The sequence below is a fragment of the Bombina bombina genome, chromosome 5 (assembly GCF_027579735.1).
Source record: "Bombina bombina isolate aBomBom1 chromosome 5, aBomBom1.pri, whole genome shotgun sequence".
In the NCBI taxonomy this organism is placed as follows: domain Eukaryota; kingdom Metazoa; phylum Chordata; class Amphibia; order Anura; family Bombinatoridae; genus Bombina; species Bombina bombina.
Genome location: NC_069503.1, coordinates 169,998,381 through 170,021,951, shown reverse-complemented (window position 1 = coordinate 170,021,951; position 23,571 = coordinate 169,998,381). Strand labels below are relative to the sequence as shown.

General features: G+C 33.9%; 1 protein-coding gene across 1 annotated transcript in view; it reads right to left on the bottom strand.

Annotated features, from left to right (window-relative positions):
* CSRNP1 (cysteine and serine rich nuclear protein 1) overlaps positions 1 to 22,851 on the bottom strand; it is a 58,292-nt gene extending 35,441 nt beyond the window's left edge. The window contains 2 exon segments of the mRNA XM_053715665.1: positions 12,838 to 12,993; positions 22,809 to 22,851. Coding sequence (XP_053571640.1) covers positions 12,838 to 12,993; positions 22,809 to 22,851 — 199 coding nt within the window.
* Positions 22,852 to 23,571: the final 720 nt, after the last annotated feature.

Below are 23,571 nucleotides of genomic sequence, written 5' to 3'. Positions count from 1 at the left end.
TGATAAATCTAGCCCTAAATATGCAAATATTCTGAAATCCAAACCGTTTCTGGTCCCAAGCAGTTTGGATAAAGGGTTTTCTACCTGTATTTGCTATTTTTTTTCCCATTTCTCCTGTGAATTTGTGTTTTTTTGTACTGCTTTTAGTAAAGCTAGAATATATGCGGTAGGATTCTTCTTTTAATGCCCCTGCAACATTCTGTACTGCAAATGCTTGATCAGTACAGGAGCTCATAATATATCTGTAATTGGCCTCAGCAAAGGAGAACAAGCAGCTTTTCTCTGGAGAACAAATCTATAAAAATGATGGCAACAGTTTTACCCTGTATGGCGCTGGTCATTTAGCCCTTAAAGGGACATGAAGCACAATTGTTTTTTCTTTCATGATTTAGACAGAGCATTTAATTGTAAACAACTTTTCAATTTACTTCTATTATCTAATTTGCTTTGTTCTCCTGATATCCTTTTCTGAAAAGCATGTCTAAATAGGCTCAGTGGCTGCAACTCGATGCCTCGTGTGATTGGCTCACCCATGTTCACAGCTATTTCTTCAACAAAGGATATCTAAAGAATGAAGCAAATTAGATAAAAAGAAGTAAATTGGAATGTTGTTTAACATTTTAGTCTCTAGCTGAATCATGAAAGAAAAAATTGGGTTTAATGTCCCTATAAGGATCATCGTTGTATGGCACTGCTGTCCTGGGCCCCTTTTTGCCGCGATCTCGCTAACAGTGGTGAGATAGCACTATTTCTGAGCTGTTTAGGAGAGATCAGGTACGGATTAGGGGGTGGGAGGTATCAGGTGGGAGAGTAAACGTAACCTTACAAGCTATGTTATTAACCCCTTCACTGCTGCAAATTTCAGAAGTGTGGTGCACAGCTGTAATTGGTGGCGTTCTAATTAATTATCAAAAAGCCTTGCATGTCTGATATTTCTGATCAAAGGGGATCCCAAAGCTTTAACAACCATTATTGTTATGACTGCATACGCAGTATGTAAATAATTTCAGTGAAAACCCAAAGTTTGTGAAAAAGTTAACTTTTTTTTTTAAATATGACCACATTTGGCAGCAAAATTGTGGCATGAAATAAAGTTTGTGAAAAAGTTAACTTTTTTTTTTTAAATATGACCACATTTGGCAGCAAAATTGTGGCATGAAATATACCTAAATGGGCCTAGATAACTGGTTTTAAAACCTGTCCTTGTGCCTCCCCAACAGGCCAGATTTTCAGGATTACCTTGGATGAGAGCAAATAAAATAACCAGGTTTACTCAAAATCTGTCCTGTTAGTGAGGTTTGAGGATAGGTTTGAAAAACAGTGGGCTAAATCAATACCTACTTCTTTTTAAATAGAGTGATGTAAAAAATGATAAAAAATTCTCTGGGCAAGTTTTTGTCTGAAATGCCCGGTCCTTTAAGGGATACTAAACCCAAATTTTTTCTTTCATGATTCAGATAGAGCATGACATTTTAAGCAACTTTCTAATTTACTCCTATTATCAATTTTATTTATTTATTTAAATAGGCAGGAATGGAAGCTTAAGAGCCGGCCCATTTTGGTTCAGCATCTGGGTAGCGCTTCTTGATTGGTGGCTAAATGTAGCAAAACAATCAGCAAGCTCTATCCAGGTGCTGAATCAAAAATGGACTGGCTCCTTACCTTACATTCCTGCATTTTCAAATAAAGATAGCAAGAGAACGAAGAAAATTTGATAATAGTAGTAAATTAGAAAATTGCTTAAAATGGCATGCTCTATCTGAATTATGAAAGAAAAAAATGTGGGTTTAGTATCCCTTTAAGGGGTTAAATAATTTGCCCATTTGAAAAGCTGTTTTTAGCCAAACATGTCAGAAGCAGTTAGTTTTTAAAGTGAATGTAAATTAACGCTCTTCCGATGTCTCCTAATCATTTTTGTACACTTAATTAATCAAACCGCTAAGTTTAAAAAAAAATAACAATGTACCATTTAGTTAATATTTATTACACAAACTTTTGCAGATTTCTCTCGGACTCCTCCCAGCCGGCACTTCCGTGTTCTTCCCAGTGTGACGTATAGAGCGGTCCCACCCGCTCTATACGTATGTCTCAAGCGTGCACCCGTGGAGTTGTTTACCTGCTCATGCATTAAAAGCCGACTAACTTACATTGCAACATAGTATTGAACCCTCATGGGTTATTTGTTCGCGCTCTATAAGTACCCAATAGATAGATAGATAGATAGATAGATAGATAGATAGATAGATAGTATTCAATGAATAAATCCATTAATTGAATACCATTCTGACAGCGAACTTGCCGGCTGATTGATGCATATTCCTCTATTTCACAAATGCGTGAACGTGCATCGGAACTGAATATGGAGACTCAGGTTTAACGCATGCGCAGAAGTGCATGATGTTTTTAAAAAAAGGGTTTGAACGCCCTGGGGGGGGGTGGACACAAAATTGGCAATTGTATTTCTCAAGAATTGTCAATCAAACTAAAATATGGAGCGGAGGAAGTGCGGAAAGAATAAGAGGGAAAAAAAAACGTATATTTTAGCGATATTAATTGGTTCTTACAAAAACGATGAATTAAAGTGTATATAATCGGATAGAATAACAATATGGCGTTAACGGCTTTCCTTGACTTTACATTCACTTTAAACAGCATTTTGATAACTAGAGAGATAATATGCAATGACACACTAAATGTATTTATTCTGGCACTTTAAAGTCAAAGTGTACTAGTAATATTTAATCTAAGGGATTTATTTTAGTCCCATTCTATCTGATACATATTGTAGACTTTTTATTAAAATTTTAATACATCAATAAATTATACCATTTAAATAAACTATAGGATAACTCTGTATTCTTAGTATACTGGATTGAGTGGCACGCTGACCTTTTTCAATAAAGTGCTTAAAGGACTTAAAACATAATTTAGTTCCCCACAAAATGTTTTATCACACATAGTAAACAAACTTTGGAATGTGTTTAATCAGCCCAATTTTCCTTCAATTTGACCTTAAAATGTGGAATTTTCACTTTCTCCAGAAAGACTGAAGTTCATCCTGCAGCCTTCTGTTCACTGACCCTACAACATTTTGCACAGTGATTGCTTGATCAGTTAAGTTTGCAAACTCGTTTATAGCTGTCTATAACTGGCCACAGCAAATAAGTTAAAAACAATAAAAATGAATTTTGTACCTGTGTGCGCGTATGAGTCAGAGTTTCAGACCAACCATCTCATTTGAGGTGAGCCAACTCAAAAACGGAATCAAGGGTATCATCATTTGTTGTGTAAAAATTACATTAGCTGCATCAGTGTATGATACCAGAAAATTCTTCAGAAAAGGAGGTAACTATACAATCTCAATTTTTTTCGTTTAGCTAAGTTAGATACTTTGAGATTTTGAAATTGTTGTAATGTACCACTGGCAATGCAAAAACATTTTATTGTTTAGGAAATTAAAGGGACAGTCAACACCAGGATTTTTGTTGTTTAAAAAGATAGATAATCCCTTTATTACTCATTCCCCAGTTTTGCATAACCAACACAGTTATAATAATACACTTTTTACCTCTGTGATTACCTTGTATCTAAGCATCTTCTGACAGCCCCCTGATCACATGACTTTTTATTTATTATCTATTGACTTTCATTTTAGCCAATTAGTGCAGTATCTGCCACAAGCCACGGGCGTGATCACAATGTTATCTATATGGCTGACATGAACTAGCTCTCCCCTGTTGTGAAAAGCAAATAAAAAAGCATCTGATTAGAGGCGGCCTTCAAGGGTTTAGAAATTATCATATGAGCCTTCCTAGGTTTAGCTTTCAACCAAGAATACCAAGAGAACAAAGCAAAATTGGCGATAATACTAAATTGGAAAGTTGTTTAAAATTACATGCCCTATTTGAAACATGAAAGTTTTTTTGGACTTGACTGTCCCTTTAAATAACTGAAGAATCATCAATTAGGCCAAGATTAGGCTGAACTCAAACATTCACGTGTTATACAAAACTAATAATACTTGTACACAATCTATCGCTTACATTTTTGCACTCAAAGTCAATGGTTAAACTTTTTGTGCGTGTTGCATTCAGATAAGGCATATGCGGAATTTCCCTCAGGTAATAGATTCTTTGTTATACACATTCAATTGAAATTTTACAGATACGACTTAAAGGGACAGTCAACACCAACATTGTTATTGTTAAAAAAGATAGATAATGCTACATGTAACTAGAGCATTACAATTATAACATCACGCCTGTTCAGGTGTATTGGGTCAGTGAAGAACTCTGGTGCATGGGACACACAGCATATGTGCGTATGCCGCTAACAGTAATAACTTTTACTTGAAGCATTTTTGCTAATTGAAGTATAATGCAAAAAAAAATCTATTTGAAACTGAAATGCACATGTGCACATTTCGAGGTTGTCCTCTCTGTAGTTTTAAATTGATTTTACTTAGATCAGCATTTGAAGTGAGTAACCTACTTGCCAATCCTAAATGCCTGGAAAAATGTAGTTCCTAAACTCTACAAGATTACAAATGCATTCCTTGTATTAATGTGTTACTAAGTATATCAGTTTGCAATGAAAATACTGCTGAGAGGATTATAACACTGACCGACAATCATTGTTTGCTGCAATTATTAATCTTACATTTTAATATTTCCTTATATACATGTATAGTCACTTTGCACACAATTTGTATGACAAATAAATATTTTAATATCATCTTAAATTGTCATTTTATTAACACAATCTGCTTTTTTTTTTTTTTTTTTGTGCTGTCCAGGGATATAGACCTTGAAAATGCTCTGGAGTATATTTATGTTTTTTCCTTTGCTGTGGTCAGTTAGAAACAGATTTAAATGAGCTCCTGCACCATCAGTCAATCACTGCGTATCATGTTGCACTCTCAGTGTTTAAAATCTTATGAGTAGTGGAGAAAAAAGACCACAATTTTCAGAGCTGATTTGCAGAAAACATGAGAAAGATAAATAGGGAAAACACATAGGTTTTTTCTTACTATACATAATTAAACTTTTAATGGGAATAACACTTTGACTTCATGTGTCTTTTAAAGGGACATTAAACACAATTTTTTTCTTTCATGGCCCAGATAGACCATTTTAAACAACTTTCCATTTAATTATATTATCTAATTAGCTAAATATCTTTTGTTGACAAGCATATCTAAATAGGCTCAGTAGCTGTTGATTGGTAGCTGCACAATTCACATAGATGTCTCATGTGTTTGGCTCACCCACGTGCATTGCTATTTCTTCAACAAAGGATATCTAAAGAATGAAGCAAATCAGATAATAGAAGTAAATTAGAATTTTGTTTAAAATTGTTTTCTCTATCTGAATCCGGACAGACAATTTTTTAGTTTCATATCCCTTTAACTGTATAAGACAATGTGTTTTATATTATGCATGACTACTCTTTTATATTAACATAACATTCTGTATTGGTGATTTCCATAATTGTAGTTGGTTATTTCCTATTCATATGCAGAAACTATTAAACATCATTTTACTTTTTTCCAGCCCTTTGTTAAATGACAATACAGCAAAGATAGGTCAAAAAGGTGTCTATGTATTGGTGTATATTATAGGGTGAAATATCTTGGCTGGCTTACAGAATCAATAAGATGTCATGTATATAATATATAATGTACTTTGGATTTGTGATTATTTATTTTGTTTAACATATTTTAAATAAATTAGCGCACTACAGAAATTGGCTGCAAGTTTCTAAATAAATAAAGTGAGGTTGGTAAACATGTTCTTGGAATAGTTAAAATGACTCTACAATAACATTTTCTATATATGCAAAATATATATCAAGCAATTAAATGCCGCATGTAAAAAAAATCTTATACTAAGTAAATATTTTTTGTTGACAAAAAGGTTTAGTAATTCCAAAGCAGTCCAGCACCTGTCTTGAGTATGTTTATCTGGCCTGCTGTGTTGTGGCCAGTCTGAGGACACATGTACCTAAAGGAGATTGCACAATGAATGAAGCAATTACTTTGTAGCATGAATAAGGGTCAGACAAACTGTAGAAATGTCTAGAAATATCAATTTTTATTATCTTTTATTATGACCCAGATATTATTTACTGCTTTGCAAAATAATTACATACAAAATACGGGCTAGATTACAAGTGGAGTGCTAATTTATTTCACACCCGCAAACGGGCAAATTCGTCCGTTCACGGGCACGTGATTAATAACCAGCCATTACAAGTGATTCGTTATTGCTACCGCAAGTTCATGGTAGCAATTAGCGCTCATAAAATTAACCAGAGATCAGATGTCTGCTTAATTTTATAAATGTCCCCCAATTGGCCCCCAAATTAGAAATTGTGTGCCTTTATTAAAAAGGATATGTAGCATCTTTAATAAAAAAATAAAAAATAATAACTGCACTAAGAATCTTTTGGGGGCCTAGGACACGACCCTAGGAAAAGCCTCTTGGATGTTGTTTACCTTACATCCTTTACTGGTGCCAATAAGGGTCTGACATAAAAGAGCTCCCACACATATTAACCAATCACTTTGCAGCATGTAGGATGCCCAGGGTTCTGCATTACATTACAATAAGATCAGGCAAAACAAATAGTGAACGTACATTGCAAAGTTTTTTAATTTGACTAACTTAAGCCTTCATGTCCTTAGGACGTCCCATGCTGTCCAAACAACGCTGGGCTTTAATGCCATTAGGATAGCACGGAACATCCTAAGTTTTTTGGTGACCTGCTCCCCTCCTCAATGAGTAAACTGATGATATGACTGGGGGAATTGCCTGGCAATGTAGGTAGCTCCCCAGAATCCAAACAGCGGTGTTGGAGTCACGTTATCGCAGGTGACAATTATGTGACTTCCGTTTTTTCTAGTTTGTTTACTATGGAACTTCATTCCGATCTTCTCCACTTGCCCCCCCCCACCCTGAAGGGGTTAAAGAGACATGATACACAATATTTCTCTTGCTCGATTCATGAAAGTATAGCAGTCTCAGGTGCTGCTGATTGCTGGATGCACATATGTGCCTCATGGTATTGGCTCACCCAATGTGATCAGCTAGCTCCCAGTAGTGCACTGCTGCTGCTTTAACAAAGGATGCCAAGATAATGAAACTAATAAGATAATAAAAGTAAATTGCAAAGTTATTTAAATTAGTATTCTCTATTTGAAGAATGAATGAAAAATGTTAGGTTTCATGTCCCATTAAGGTACTGGATCAATAAGCTAATGGAAATTAAAGTAGAATTACACTTGGTTCATGGTTCAGTTGGAACATGCAATTAAATAAAAATTGTTCTATTATCAGATTTACTTTGTTCTTGCAGTATCCTTTGTTCAAAAATCATACACATATGCCTCTTGTAAATTAGCTCACTGGATATGTTCAGTTACATCCCAGTAGTGCATTGCTACTCTGGGACTCATTTTGAAGGGAAATTAAACCCAAAATGTTTCTTTCATGTGGGAAAAGTGTAATTTGTAGAGGTAACATACAGAAAATAAGCAGACAAGATAAATAATGAATCATATAAATTGTGCTAATTTAATTCCTCATTTGAACTCTTATGCCAGGTTATTAAATAGTTAAACACATAGATAAAGTTTAATCTGTGTACCACAAACTTTGCAGTGCGTGAACAGAACACGGCTGGTGAGCCAATCAGGAGCAGAAGTCACATGTAGCAGCCAATCACCTGTCTTGTTCACTGCATCATTTTCTAGGATCATCATCCAAAAATGACACTCTATAAAGAATTAGCTCATGTTGATTTTGAGTTTGAATGTCGATTTAAATGCAAGTTAAAGGGGCATGAAAAAATACAATTAAAGTTCTGTGATTGTAATAGAGCATGCAATTTAAGAGACTTTTCAATTACTTCTAGTATCAAATTTATTTTATTCTCTAGATATCCATTATTGAAACGCATACCTAGGTAGGCTCAGGAGAGACAGTTAGATGGTGACTGGTGGCTGTGCATCTTGTAAGTGGTTCGCCAGATGTAGCAGTGCTCTGGAGCTCACTTTATGTGTTTATCTCTTTTGCAGGATTTAAAGGGACGTTAAGCACTAAATACATTTCATGCACCCCCCTATATTTATGGGTGCCACAATTATGTGATCTAGGTTTCACATCAAATGTCTGGCAAATGTGTCAGCACTGGAAAGCTAGATTTCAACATGGCTGCACCAATGACCAAAGAGGGGCAATAGTATGCATATAAAATGTATTTAATGTTAAATATCACTTTAAATGCAGTTATATGCAATAAATAGTGCAATAATAAAATGTTCCAACACTTACAGCATTTCCTTTTTGTACTTTGATGTCCGTTAAAACATGTGATATAATAGAATCTACTTGTTGTATTTTACTGACCAAAATTTACACCTTGTTTTTTTTTGTGCACATTATTTTAACATAATGTTTTTAGTTAACTGATTTAATAAATTGAGCTCTGTATCCTACAGAGTGCCGGCCTGAGCCTATTGGTGTGGATCATATGGATAAGCACATTATGTAAGGGGATCAGATCAAATTGTGTCCATCAGTCAATTCATTAGGCAATGTCAGGGCCTGCAGGCGGCACGGTTAACTCTTTATATGGTCTTAGCACATTATAGCAGTTAAATGCCTATATATTATCTATAAATCTAATATTTACTGCAATTATATAAAGAACAGAACAATTATGTACGGATTAATTTTCAGACACTATATCCTCAGTTCAACCACATATTTAAATTTATTTTTATTGATATTTTGTATTAATATGATTTATTTATTTTTTGTATTTAATTATTTTTTATTAAATAATTGTATTATTTCAATATCGGCAGCACTGTGACTCGATTGTTTCTTTAACTTCTGCTTCTCGTTACTTAGTTTTGGCCCAAATTTACTTTGTCTTTTTAATTCATTTTGGATCTTATATTTTGCTTTGTTGATTTTTAAGTAAAAAAATAAATCATAATTTAAAAAATTAAAGCAGTGAATTAAATATGGAAATGAAACAGAAATCTGTACTTTAGAACCTAGAGTGAGCCTATTTTTTCTGTGTAATCTGTCAGGCCACAATAGCTGTTATGGATTGTAATATACATAATACCTGCACAAAATAGTACAAAACTCATATACATGTTTTCCACACAGACACTTACAAATATAATATATATATATAGATAGATAGATAGATAGATAGATAGATAGATAGATACTATACATATATATATATATATATTACACTCACACATTCACACACATATAAAGATAAAGTTATCTATACATCTGACATTGTGCATAATATATATTTTAGCTTTTTTTATTATTATCGGATTTAGGTGCCCAAACTTATACATATTTTCTGTGTACTCTCCGGTTCCAGGTGCGAAAAGAGATCTTAGCGCTTATATACTGTAAGCTCTGAATTTCTTAAATACCTTGTTCCCGAATCACAATTAATACAATTTTTTTTTTTTTTACTTTAAAGGGCCATTAAACCCCCAAAAAATTATTTCATGATTCAGATAGAGAATACAATTTTAAACAACTTTCTAATTTACTTCTATTATCTAATGTGCTGCAATCTTTAGATATCCTTTGTTAAAGAAATAGCAATGCACATTGGTGAGCCAATCACATGAGGCATCTATGTGCAGCCACCAATCAGAAGCGACTGAGCCTATCTAGATATGCTTTTCAGGAAAGAATATAAAGAGATTAAAGCAAATTAGACAATAGAAGTAAATTAGAAAGTTGTTTAAAATTGTATTCTCTATCTGAATCATGAAAGAAAAAAAGTGGGTTTAATGTCCCTTTAACTAAACAAATTTACAGCTGTTCATACTTCCCAATATTTTCTTTTCCTTTGATTCTGGTACAGAAAGGCCAAGGTGGAAGCTAAACATTCCAGGGGCTGGTAAAAGCAATCTATGGGTGACATGTGACCAGTCCAAGCACAGGACATGTGGTCACTATCATATTTCTTATAGAGATAGGTTAAAAGCAACGGGGGGGGGGGGGGGGGGGGGACTAATGCTCGCAATATATACAATACTTGCAAAATATGGGATTACTGTAAAATCCCCATTTGTGCTTATATTATGACTACTGACTGTAAATCACTTACAGGTTTACTAGCAGATTACAACACACCTCTGGGTTATAGTGTATAAAGGCTGACTTATATTAAACAGTATGAGATTTTAATAGAAAATGTTTAATTATGCCTAGTTCAAAAACTTTACAATATACTTTCACTATTTATTTTGTCTTCTTTTCCTGTAATTTCTGACTATGAAAATGGTCTCTATAAAATGATGGGCGCCACCATTTTTTAAATTATGTTTTCCACTTATCTGCCTTACCTGCTGACAATTACTTACATATAAAAAACATGCAATGGAAGAGTCTGTCCAAGCAAGGCTGTGTGGAACACAGGATTATTTAAAAATGTTTCCACACAGTCTGGTTTGCACAAACAGAGATTAATAGAAAACTAGTTCTAACATCGCTGCACCCATTACTGTATAGAAACTAATCGTTACACTTATATTTTCAATGTTTTAATAACTAATAATTGTAAAAATACATCTACATATGACTTTAAGGCTAATCTTTGCTTTGAATACATCATTATGTCTCGCATGAATTTAAAGGGACACTGAACCCAAATTTTTTCTTTCGTGATTCAGATAGAGCATGCAATCTTAAGCAATTTTCTAATTTTCTCCTATTATCAAATTTTCTTTATTCTCTTGGTATCTTTATTTGAAATGCAAGAATGTAAGTTTAGATGCCGGCCCATTTTTGGTGAACAACCTGGGTTGTTTCCTTGCTGATTGGTGGATAAATTCATCCACCAATAAAAACGTGCTGTCCATATACTGAACCAAAAAAAAAAAGCTTAGATGCATTCTTTTTCAAATAAAGATAGCAAGAGAATGAAGAAAAAATTGATAATAGGAGTAAATTAGAAAGTTGCTTAAAATTGCATGCTCTATCTGAATCACGAAAGAAAATGTTTGGGTTCCGTGTCCCTTTAACACCTCTTTAACCTAACCAAAAATAATCTTAAAGGGATATGAAACCCACATTTTTTCTTTCATAATTCAGATAGAGCAGGCAATTTTAAGCAACTTTCTAATTTAATCCTTTTATTACATTTTCTTTGTTATCTTGGTATCTTTATTTGAAAAGCAGGATTGTAAAGCTTAGAAGCCGGCCCATTTTTGGTTCGGCATCTGGGTAGCGCTTGCTGATTGGTAGCTAAATGTAGCACAGTATTTTTATATTTACACTTTTTGAATCACCAGCTCCTACTCAGCATGCACAATAATTGACAGTATATTAGTATATGCATTTGTGATTGACTGATGGCTGTCACATGATACAGGAGAAGTAGAAATAAACTGAAATTTATCAGGAAAAAAATCCACTACTTATTTAAAGTTCAAACTAAAAGCTATTGCATTGTCTTGTTATCATGCATTTGTTTGTTATGCAAATCTACTCTATGTACTGGTCCTTTAATGATTAATAGGGCAATTTGGAAAGGTAGAACAAATGAAATAAACTGAATAAAAAATGCAAACACACCCATTGTATGTTGATACAGTCTAATAATTATATATATGTATTTAGATTTGATACAATTGTATTCAAATACAATAATGATTTTAAATTTAAATCATTATATACATTTTAACTATAATCATATTAAATAAATATTTAAAGTAGTTTAATTTTTTAATGTCAGATTATTTGATTTATAAATTAACATTTTAGTTTTTAAATATATTATCCTTGTATTTAATTACAATATTATTGTATGTATATTTGGGTTTCATTGGTGTGCTGATTACTAAGTCAATTTCAAAGGAATTTAAAAAAGTTTAAAGTCTCTTGAAATTAAACAAATGTTTTACAAACAGAAAATATTTTCAGCAAATTGGAATTCATTTTTTAATATCTTGAATTTTTGTGGATAGCCAATATTATATATTTTTATATATTATATATTTATAATATATTTTCAAATATGCATACATACGTATTTACGGGACACTGGCAAGCAGCTGATAATAGTTCATTGCATTTAAACTCCTTCAGGAACACCCTTTAAAATGGACAGAGCTCTCTATCTACCATCTCACTGAGAGGTTGATTTCTGCTGCTGTCTCTTGTTAGCTTTTCTATTGCCAATACTGCAACATTGAAATATTTTCAGTGTGGGTGGAGCTTTTAACAGTAAGAAACAGCTAGAGGAGAAAATGTTACATTAAAACACCCTTTAAACTATGATGTCAACACCATAATGTGCACTATATGGTCCCTATTTTCATAGAGATGTTAAGGATTGTCTGAACCCATATTCCTTCTAACAGAAACCTCTGAATGGGGTGGAGGGGCAAACAACCCAGGTCTTAGGAAGTAGCAAACAGAAGAAAGCTGCCAATTATTCCTACAGAGTGTCTTGCTCTGTCTGACATTGTGGTTTATCTGATGGGAAAGTGTGTGTTTGGGCTTTGTCACAGCAGATGGGGGGTTGTGCTCACCTCTTGTTGTTGGGATTTCATTATTGCCTTGTGCTGCTGGTTTGTGACAGCTAATTGAATAGTTGATCTTACGCAAGAATTTCAGGGTTGGCTCTGTGTCAATGTGTGACTTAGAGAGCTGGCAGTGACATAGGCAAGTACTGTGTATTATGGTTTCACATTTATATTCTGTACTGGGGACAGTGATTGTTATTTTACCATGCTGATCTTGCCTATGGTTGCTAGACATGTACATTTGTATATTTAGTTACTATCTGAAAGCAAAGGAAGACAGCTGTTTCCAATGTTCGGCTCTTTATGGAGCTGGATTTTAGAAGTGGCATTGTTTTTGGACGAATTCACATTCATCGTGAAAATGGTATTTTCGTAAACGAAAATGAAAATCAGAATGAAGGCACCAACTAAAACTAAAGAAAATGAAAAATAATGAGGAAATTTGTCAGTATTCATTAGTTTCCTTTAATTTGTTTAAAGGGTTAAATACTTAATGTGCTCTGGAGAGAGTGGTAACCCGATTCTCTACTTGCCAGAGCCCCCGGCCACTCTAACAGGAGGTTTAGCGTTCTCGGCTATGACACTACATGCACTAAATTTAGTGCAGATTATGGGAACCCAGAACATTAACCCAGGTGTTAGCGCAGTAAGTGATCTGGCAAGAAGAGGATCAGATTACTGCACTCAAGAGTGCAGTAAAATAAGTATTTTTAGCTACAGGTAAACTTTTCACCTGTAGCTTCGAAACATTTACATATGAAAACAAATGAAAATGTTGTCGAAATGACATTTTCTGGCCTGTACATGTCTACTGGATTTATTCTTGTGAAAGTCCAAGACACTAAGATCTGGATTTGCACCTTTCCTGGAAAAAATATCGACCAACCTCATTTGCATAAATTGTCATATTCATTATACAGCATAATTCATTAAAGGGATGATAAAGTTAAAGAGACACTAAACCCAAAATTTTTCTTTCATGATTCAGGTAGAGATGAGAATACAATTTTAAACAGCATTCCAATTTACTTCTATTATCTAAATTGCTTCATTCTTGAGATATCCTTTGTTTAAGAAATAGCCATGCCCATGTGTGAGCCAATCACATGAAGCATTTATGTGCAGCACCCAATCAGCAGCTGCTGCACCTATATGCTTTTCAGCAAAGAATATCAAGAGAATGAAGCAAATTAGATAGAAGTAAATTAGAAAGTTGTTTAAAATTACATGCTCTATCTGAATCATGAAAGAAAAAAAAATGTGGGTTTTATGTCCCTTTAAAATTATTCAAATAGATCATGCCATTTTAACCCTTTGAGTGCTAATGACGGCTCTGAGCCATCACAGAGTTTCCCACTCTGGTGCTGATGACGGCTCAGAGCCGTCACTAGCACTCTCACACCTTGAGGGAGATCTTGGGGCTCCCACCTGCTCCTACCCTGACGAGCGTGCCTGTAGAGTGACAGGCATTGCCGGGGCTTCCCGTTTTGCGTGGTGAGGTCACGCGCAATAACGTGATGATGTCACTGCGCAACTTTATTTATACTTAACAATGTTAAGTATAGGAGCCGGGGGCATGCTGCTTAGAAGCCTATATCTCAGGCATCTAGCAGCTACAGACCCCCAAAAATCCACCATTGGAAAGGTAATCACCTAACCTTTCCAACAGTGTTCAAAAAATAAAAAAAGAATTAAAGAAATCTTAGCACCCAGGTGGGAAAGTGCTTAGCACTCAAAGGGTTAAAACAACTTTCCAATTTACTTCTATTATCAAATTTGCTTTGTTCTCTTGGTATCTTCTTTTTAAAGAGCTTTGTATTACAATGTTGCAAAACACTGCTGCCATAGAGTACTAAAGACACGTGCACACTCCTAAGCTCTTATGAGCCTACCTAGTTTTACTCTTTAATACAAGATACCAAGAGAACAAAGCAAATTTGATAATAGAAGTAAATTGGAAAGTTTTTTTTAAAATTGCATGCTCTATCTGAATCATGAAAGTTTATTTTTAACGTTACGGTCCCTTTAATGAATTTTACTGTATAATGAATATGACAATTTATGCAAATGAGGCTGGTCGATATTTTTTTTCCAGGAAGGTGAAGCCCTAAGTGGGCATGAAGCAGATCCTCCCCCAGCCCATGTTTTAAATCAGTTATTCCCACTATTTTGCAGTGTTACAAAGGCAGCTCAAATTTATACTCCATAGTAAAGAACACATAAAAGAACAAATTATTGGATTGTCACTAGTTATGGCTCTGATACCTTTTTAAACAGGTTAGTTTTCTGTAATTAAGTATAGAGATAATAGGTTAAAAAAGGTTTACAACTTTAAAAAAATGTGCGTTGAGTCAAACATGTGTGGGCCATTCTTCCTAATGTCCTTGTTTTCCAGGGACAGTTATTGTTTTTGGCTTTTTATGCCATGTTATCATTGTCCTGAGATCGCATTGGGGTGTTGGCTTGGCATGGATGTCTGTGGTTATAGGAAGCAGACATCAGGTCTTTGATGATCTTGTGTATATATTTGTTTGCTTTTTGTGGCATCTGAATTTTATGCACTTTACATTAGAACAGCACAATAAAAAATAATATATTGTGTTTGGTGATCTGGCATATGTAAATATCCTGTAGTTTCCTTAGATATTTCTTTCAAATGTTGGCAATTCTGTTAAAAGTACAGGTATGTACCTATTGTGTATGTAATGGGAATCTCTAATCTATCTTTTGCAGTCACGTTAACCCTCTTACATCCAGTAAGAAATTACTTTTTTAGGGTTTCTTAAAGGATAAGGCCCACATTTATAAATATGTTGGCAGTCAAAGTTCTGAAGCAGGGAAACCTCCCGTAAGTTAGCAGGGAGTGAGAAAGGATCTGCCCTGCCCCTGTTCTTGTGCAGCCAGTTGCATGAGGGCAGAGATAGTCAAACATCCCATTAAACACTAAATACATGCTGGATAGAATAATGCATTCAAAGAAAACATTAGTCTGAGAATAACAGTAGATGTAGTGTGTAAAGTGTCAGTGTCTATAAATACTGGGAGCTGCCATGTTGTAACTTAGGTTACCTTCTCTGCTGTGGCCAATTAGGGACAGTTATAAATAGGTCACTAGAGTGTGCAGCCAATGGCTGTGTGTAATATAACAGTGTTCTGCATTTCCATTTGTAACAGGAAGTGAAAAGCTCACAATTATAGAATGGAATTACAGAAAAAGGAGACAAAATAAATACTGAAAGTATATTGCAGAGCATATATATATATATATATATACAGTATATATATAATATATATATATATATATATATATATATATATATATATATATACAGTATATATATATATATATATATATTATATATATATATATATATATATATATATATATATACGATTTATCATTTTATATTACCAGCTCAAAGTGTTTAATGGCAATCAAATAAGGCAGAATACTTCAAATGGTTCTCACGACATTTTAAGATTATTAATTGTGATTAAATTATGCATTTTATACCACATTTTAAACAGGGCATATATTACATATATATATAAACACCTTGTAATTACAAGACATTCAGTTGTCTTGCTATAGTATAGAATAAAAATATCAGCCACGTCTTAATGTTTTTAAAACAAATTAACATAATTTTACTGCAATTATTTAGATTGACTAAGTCAAAAAAGACTGAAGATCTTTAGAAATGTAGCTTTTGTATCACTATATTGTATAAAATGTAACTTTTAATTGCATAATTAAAAAAGAAAAGAAATGCAACAATGTATCATTCTGAAATCCACTCATATACTCATTCAAACCAAAATGTTCTAAAACACAATGTATCAGCTGATACATACAGTGTGCAGGTCACAAAAGATACTGCAGATTATTATTGTACCCTCAACAGCTTTGTATTATACTGCAATTATAGTTAAATGGGTAAATTCCAGCCACCATTTGACTTTTGGAGCCGATCTGGGCTTTAGTCCACAGACAACAAGACTAGTCACTGTCATAAAGTTAGTATAAAGTTGAATTGTTTTGAAGTTGCTCTCTGACAAAGCCAATTATGGACAGATATATATCAGATTTTGCCTTGAGAAGTCAGCAGGTGCGTTTCAAGTTCTGATAATTACAAAAAATGTTTAATCTGTAGAGCTAAATTTACAATAAAAGGGGACAAAATAAATAGTTATTTTATTAGGCATAACTAAACATTTTATCTAAAAATCTCAAGATGGGCTTCCTACGAGCTTCTGATATGGACTATCAACCAATAAATTATGAATGTCATATAAATTAAAAGGACATGAGTCAAAAATAACTATTTGGGGTTCTGATAGGACATGCAATTTTAAGAGACTTTTTAGATAACTTTTATCAAATTTGCTGTTGGTAATCTTTTTTAAAAAGCAATATCTAATGAGGAGCAACAATAAACTGCTGAAGCTAGCAAGTGATTGATGGCTATGCACATATGCTTCCTGGCATTGGTTAATATACACTATAAAAACTGCTTCTTTAGTTCTAATAAATAATGACAGTATTTCTGTGTTTTGAGGGTGAGCCACTTGAAAAACAACAAAAAGACCCTATGTACATTTTTTTTACATTGTCTACTAAAATAATTTGGAACAAAAGGTTTGTTGAGGTAAATATTTGGCATACAAAAGTAGATACCTCACTTTCTTCTCTATATCTCTTGTACATTTACTTTTGTATTGATTTATCACAAAGGGTTTTCTTTTTTTTCTTTTCTTCATCTAATCTGTAAAATTAGCACAATGTCATTGTCTCTCAGTCACCTATTTGCATGTAAACACCTAAAGGGCCAAATCCTAATTACTTGTAATGTCAGCCATTCAATAAAAAATAAAAAATAAACATCCCTTGCATGCTGGGTAATGCAAAGCTGTTATGACAAGTGTGAAATTTAACATTTTGGTAATGAAACTGAAAGAAGGTTTCAGCACAATATAGACAGATGATTTCATTAATGAGAGACAAGATAATGGCCATAAAAAAACAAGAGTTTTTGGTAGGTATATTCCAACTAAGGGACTTTTCTTGAGAATGGCCCTGAGGCTATTCAAAGCAGACACAAACTAAAATCTGTGTGTCTGTAATCAAGAGGATGGTATTACCCTTAAATTCCAGGAAACACAATAAGTCTGTTGATTTTGTGGTACTTTTTTAAAGGACAATAAGTTATTACAGATTGAACTAAATAGATTTTTAAAAACCACCATGATATCACCAATCACTATGTTAAATTATATTCTCAAAATCAAATTGGTATTTAAATTTTTTAGAAATACTATAAAGTATAATAATAAAAGCACAATTTTCTTTTTGACTTTTTTTAAGCAAAACAATACATTTTGAATTCTCCACTATACTGTGATTTATGGGGACAATAAAGTTTATTACAATAGATTTTGAAAGCTGCTGTAATTTTATTAAACTAACTTGTTAAACTATTTTCTTTAGGGTCCAATTAGCATTTTAAAATGCCAGAAAGGTGTAAATAAGAGAGCACATATTTATTTCTTTGTGTGTATTTACACCTTTATATATATATATATATAATATATATATATATATATATATATATATATATATATATATATATATATATTTATTATATGTATACACAAAATCTTCTAAATTGTACATTTCTTAAGGAAATAGGTCGTCAATTCCCCTCCTGTATTTATTTCATAATTTTATTCTGTCTCTAAACATATTGGGGTCAATTTATTATTGGCCGAATTGGGCCAATTCACCCTGTTTTCGCATGAGTCTTCAGGTCAGGCTCGCCGGGAAAACAGGCGTTAAGAAGCAGCGGTCTATAGACCGCTGCTCCTTAACTCATACGACACCTCTGAGGCAGCGTACAGCAATCTGCCTGATCTAATATGATCGGGCTGATTGACACCCCCTGCTAATTTGCAGGGGGCGGTATTGCACAAGCAGTTCACTAGAACTGCTTGTGCAATGCTGAATACGGACAGCGGTATGCTGTCCGCATTCAGTGATGTCTGGCGGACATGATACGCTACAGTGTATCATGTCGCCAGACTTTAATAAATTGACCTCATTGTATCATCATTGTACTTTTATCTTTGTACCCATGGACAGTGATGCAGAATTTGTATGATATATATATATATATATAATATACACAGTGTGTATTATATATATATATATATATATATATATATATATATATATATATATATATAAAATGTATGTGTTGTGTAGTATATATATAAATATATATAATATATATATATATATATATATATATATATATATATATATACTATATATATATATATATATATATAGGGTCACTTGTATAAACGTCCACTTGTTTATATGGAATAAAACACTTGTTTATTTCACCTGTATTAAGTCCAGTAAATGCTTGTGTTATAACTTGATATTTGAACTTTCTATAGAACCCTGGCAGAATTGAAATTTACTGTTCGTGGGAGTGCACTTATTTCAGTGGAGTATATACTGTATATATAAGATCTTTTAATTTCATGATTTTATCTCCACCATAGCTAGGGGTGACCATATTGCCGCTTTAAAAAGGGACACATATGAAAAATACATATGTCAGTGTTCTTATACAAAACATTTAGTTAAACAGCCCTGAATGCAGCCCTGACATATGTATTTTTCATAGTGTCCCTTTTTAAAGTGGCAATATGGTCACCCTAACCATAACCCACATGAATATGTGTATATAACTGAAAGTATACTGCTTATTGTTAACCGTGACCAATAATTATATGTAATTTGCAAGGCAATTTCTATTATCTAAAACTAGATCAGTGTTATCAGCAGCCTGTGATCTGTCACTGGTGATGAGATATTATATTGTGGTCCCAGGAGTTGGATGAGGAAGGGATAATGAGGAGGGGGTAGGGGTGAGGGAAAAGGAATGCAGTAGAATACGGAATGTAGAAGAGTGAAGGGGGAGGGAGGTTAACATGTCATTGTCATTAGTCACCACTATTGAGAATCAATGATGGAAGAGCATGTAAATATTGTTTATTACACTTTATTACATCAGTGAAGGTGGTCTCACCAGCGGCAGGGACAACGCAATGCTAAGGTGCGCTAACGGTATTAATATCGATGCCATATTTGTTGTAGACAATGGTGGGTATAATACACAGCATAATTAAAGGGGACAGTCTACACCAGAATTTTTATAGTTTTAAAAAGATAGATAACCCCATTATAACCCATACCCCAGTTTTGCATAACCAGCACTGTTATATTAATTTACTTTTACCCGTGGTTACTTTGTATCTAAGCCTCTTCTGACAGCCCCCCTGATCACATTACTTTTTTATTATCTGTTGACTTGCATTTTAGAGCCAATTAGTGCTGTGTTGTGCTGACTCTTAAATAACTCAATGTGCGTGAGCACAATGTTATCTATATGACCCACATGAACTAGCACTCCCCTGCTGTGAAAAAGCAAATAAAAAGTATGTGATAAGAGGCTGTATTTAGTGGCTTAGAAACAGACAGAATAACAATGTTGGTTGTGAAAGCTGGGGAATGGGTAGTAAAGGTATTATCTATCTTTTTAAACAATAAAAATTTTAGTGTTGACTGTCCCTTTAATAATATAGCACCCTATTAATATTGAAGTGATTAAGACTAAAGTGTAGTTTATTTTGTTTGTTAACTTTATGATTGATAACAACAACAACAACAAAAAATTGCATAAAACATCTATGTATTATTATTATTACCAGTTGTAATGTTTTCTGCTGGAATAGAATCTACTCCTAGATCTGTCAATCTGGATATCGCCAGTGCATTATTCCCATAGGCAGCTTTACTACATAGCTATGATAAGATAGGTACAATAGAATCACACACAGACAGCTGTTTCACTCCCTTTAGACCGTATTAGCACTTGGTAGATTTTGCTACTTGCTGTATTGTTCTTTATAGCCAGTAATATATCTTAGAATCTGTATACAATAAAGGCTTATTAACGTTCATGATTCATATACAGCAAGCAAATTTAAACAACTTTTTAATTTACTTCTATGATCAAATTTGCTTTGTTTGTTTAGTATCCTTTGTTGAAGAACATACTTAGGCAGGCTCAATTCGCTATAGCGTATCATGTCTGCCCGACATCGCTAAATGCAGTCAGCATACGCTTGTGAAATGCTTGTGCCATGCTGCCCCCTGCACATTCACGGCCAATCGGTGGAGGACAAGTTAAGGAGCAGCAGTCTTACGGCGAGCCCGAAACTTCGGGGATAGAAAGCAGCATCCACTGCTTGCTAAATCTACCCCTAAAGCTCCTATCAGCCTACCTAGCTTTACTCTTCAGCAAAGGATACCAAGAGAGCAAAGTTTATTTGATAATAGAACAAAACTAAATTTGAAAGTCATTGTTAAAGGGACAGTATACTATAAAATTGTTTTTCCCTTAATGTGTTTCCAATTACTTTATTTACCAGCTGCAGATTATAAAATGTATGAGATTTGCTTTTTTAAGGTTTATTTGTGTATATGAATTAGCCGATTTTGTGTTTTAAAAGCCACAACCTGATAAAATGGGGTTGAGCTTGTAGGTATAATCAGATCTCATTACTTTATCACATTGTGTACATATACCTGCTTCTTTATCTTATATCTGTCCATAAACCAATCATCAATACTTGGAGAGAACAATGGAAAATTATCATTTTATTACCTTATCTCTTCTATAACCCACTGGGAGTGTAATTTCTTCTACTGGCTGTGTTAACACAGCTTGGCCTCGAGGCCAAAAACTTTCAGGATGGGTGGGGATACCACAGGCTAAATAAACAATTTCAAATGCTAATATAAGGGTAATGGAAATACTTGTAACAATTTAATACACTCCAGCGGGTAAAGTGGATCATTAGGAACAAATTAAAGGGGAGAATTTTTTGAGTAATCTGTCCCTTTAACAATGCTGCTTCTGAATCATGCATTTACTGAATTTACTGAATTTCCAGTGACCCTGAGACCTTCTTACCATGCAGTGAATATATCTGCATTATAATTATTTTTTTTTGAGACAACCGTGGGAATTAAGAAGGGACAGTCAAGGAAAAAGTAAGAGTTATAGAGGGAAAAGGGAGAGAATGAACACAAAGATAAGGTTACCCCCCTCACATCCTGGGCATAGTACAGGGTCACTTGTTAGTGGGTTTATAAACTTGTATCCTGCCTGTGCTGAGCCTGATGCCAAAATGAATTGTTATACGTCTCAGCCAAATAAAACATATGCTGGCAACATTTCACTGTCAGCATTTGTGAGATGTGAGCTAAACACAATTAAAATACAATTTTCTGCTACAGCAAGCTACAGGGTCTTTAGAATCTCATAGAGAAGTAAAATCAGTTGTACTGGGACATGGGGACTTATCCAGTAGTCAGTTACTAGTGAACAATAAGTTCTGATTAAACATTAGCTTAGATAAACATGCAAAGTCCTGAAATTCTACCAAATGTCCAGTAAAATCACACAAAGCAGATTCTTTATATAATAGGAAATAAAAATGTTGGCAACGCTTTAAGTCTCAGGAATGACTCATACAGCTTTCTGTTTCTAATTAGAGGAAAGCATTCGGTTTCATTGACAAAAACTCTGTTCCTCAAATGTTTTTTAACTTCATATTTCATAAGTAGATAGATAGAAAGATAGATAGATGAATATAATAGATGAATAGATAGATGACCTAGATAGCAGGAATACGATAGATAGACCAGATAGATAGCATGAATACGATAGAGGAATAGATAGATAGATGATAAATAGATGAATTGATAGACAGATGAATAGATAGCATGAATAGATAGATGGCATACGATGAATAGATGGATAGATAGCTACGATATACCAATATTTAGACAGATTGAACAGCTAGATAACTCTCAATAGTATATGTAGCGGGATATACAGATGACACATTTATTTCCTCTATAATCAAAAATATTCAAAACGTAATCTGTTATAAATTCCAAATATAATACATATTCATGATGCATGATGATTACAGTACTTTAGTCTTTAGGTTTTTCCCCAAATAATACTGTTTAGCAACTGCACTGTGTGTATTTATTTACAGGAAATGGTAGTATATATATATATATATATATATTTTTTTAAAGGCATTGGCCTCTACTTATGACAGCGCCTTCTCTACTTACCTGCATTCGCCGGCCCATCGACAGTCTCGATCTCGCTGCTCATCGGCTTCTTCGCAGCTTTCTTAATAGCCTGTCACTAAGCACCCACACTAAACTCAGTGATGTGCGGTGACGTCAGAGGCTAGTGAGGCAGTGGCTAGGATATGCCTTCATTCTTTAGATATCCTTTGTTGAAGAAATAGCAATTGCACATGGGTGAGCCAATCACATGAGCTATCTATGTGCAGCCACCAATCAGCAGCTACTGAGGCATATTTAGATATGATTTTCAACAAAGGATATCAAAAGAAGAAGGAAATTAGATATTAGATGTAAATTGGAAAGTTATTTAAAATTGCATATGGGTTTCATATTGTGTTTCATGTCCCGTTAAATGGTGTCTTGGAAAACTGGTCAACTTAGTAAACATCTGATTTTAGTCTAAAGGATTGTAACAGAAACTCTTGCCAGATAACCACAAAGTTTGCTCTGATTATGAGATCTAGAAATCCATGCCCATTCAAATATTTTTAAAACTTTTTACTTTAATGCTGCAAATTATGCTTATAGATTCTTTCATTATTCAGTAAATATAAAAATGTCTTGATCCAGTGGTGGCTGGTGAAATTTAAAGATGGTGGGGTGCTTGACCCCACCCCCATTTAAATAAAGCAACACCATCAGATGGCACTACCAATTCATTAATTAAATAAATAAAAGGTAGACAGAAACACAGAAAAGCACTCGGGGGGAGAGGGAGAGAGAGACGGGGGGGAGAGAGACA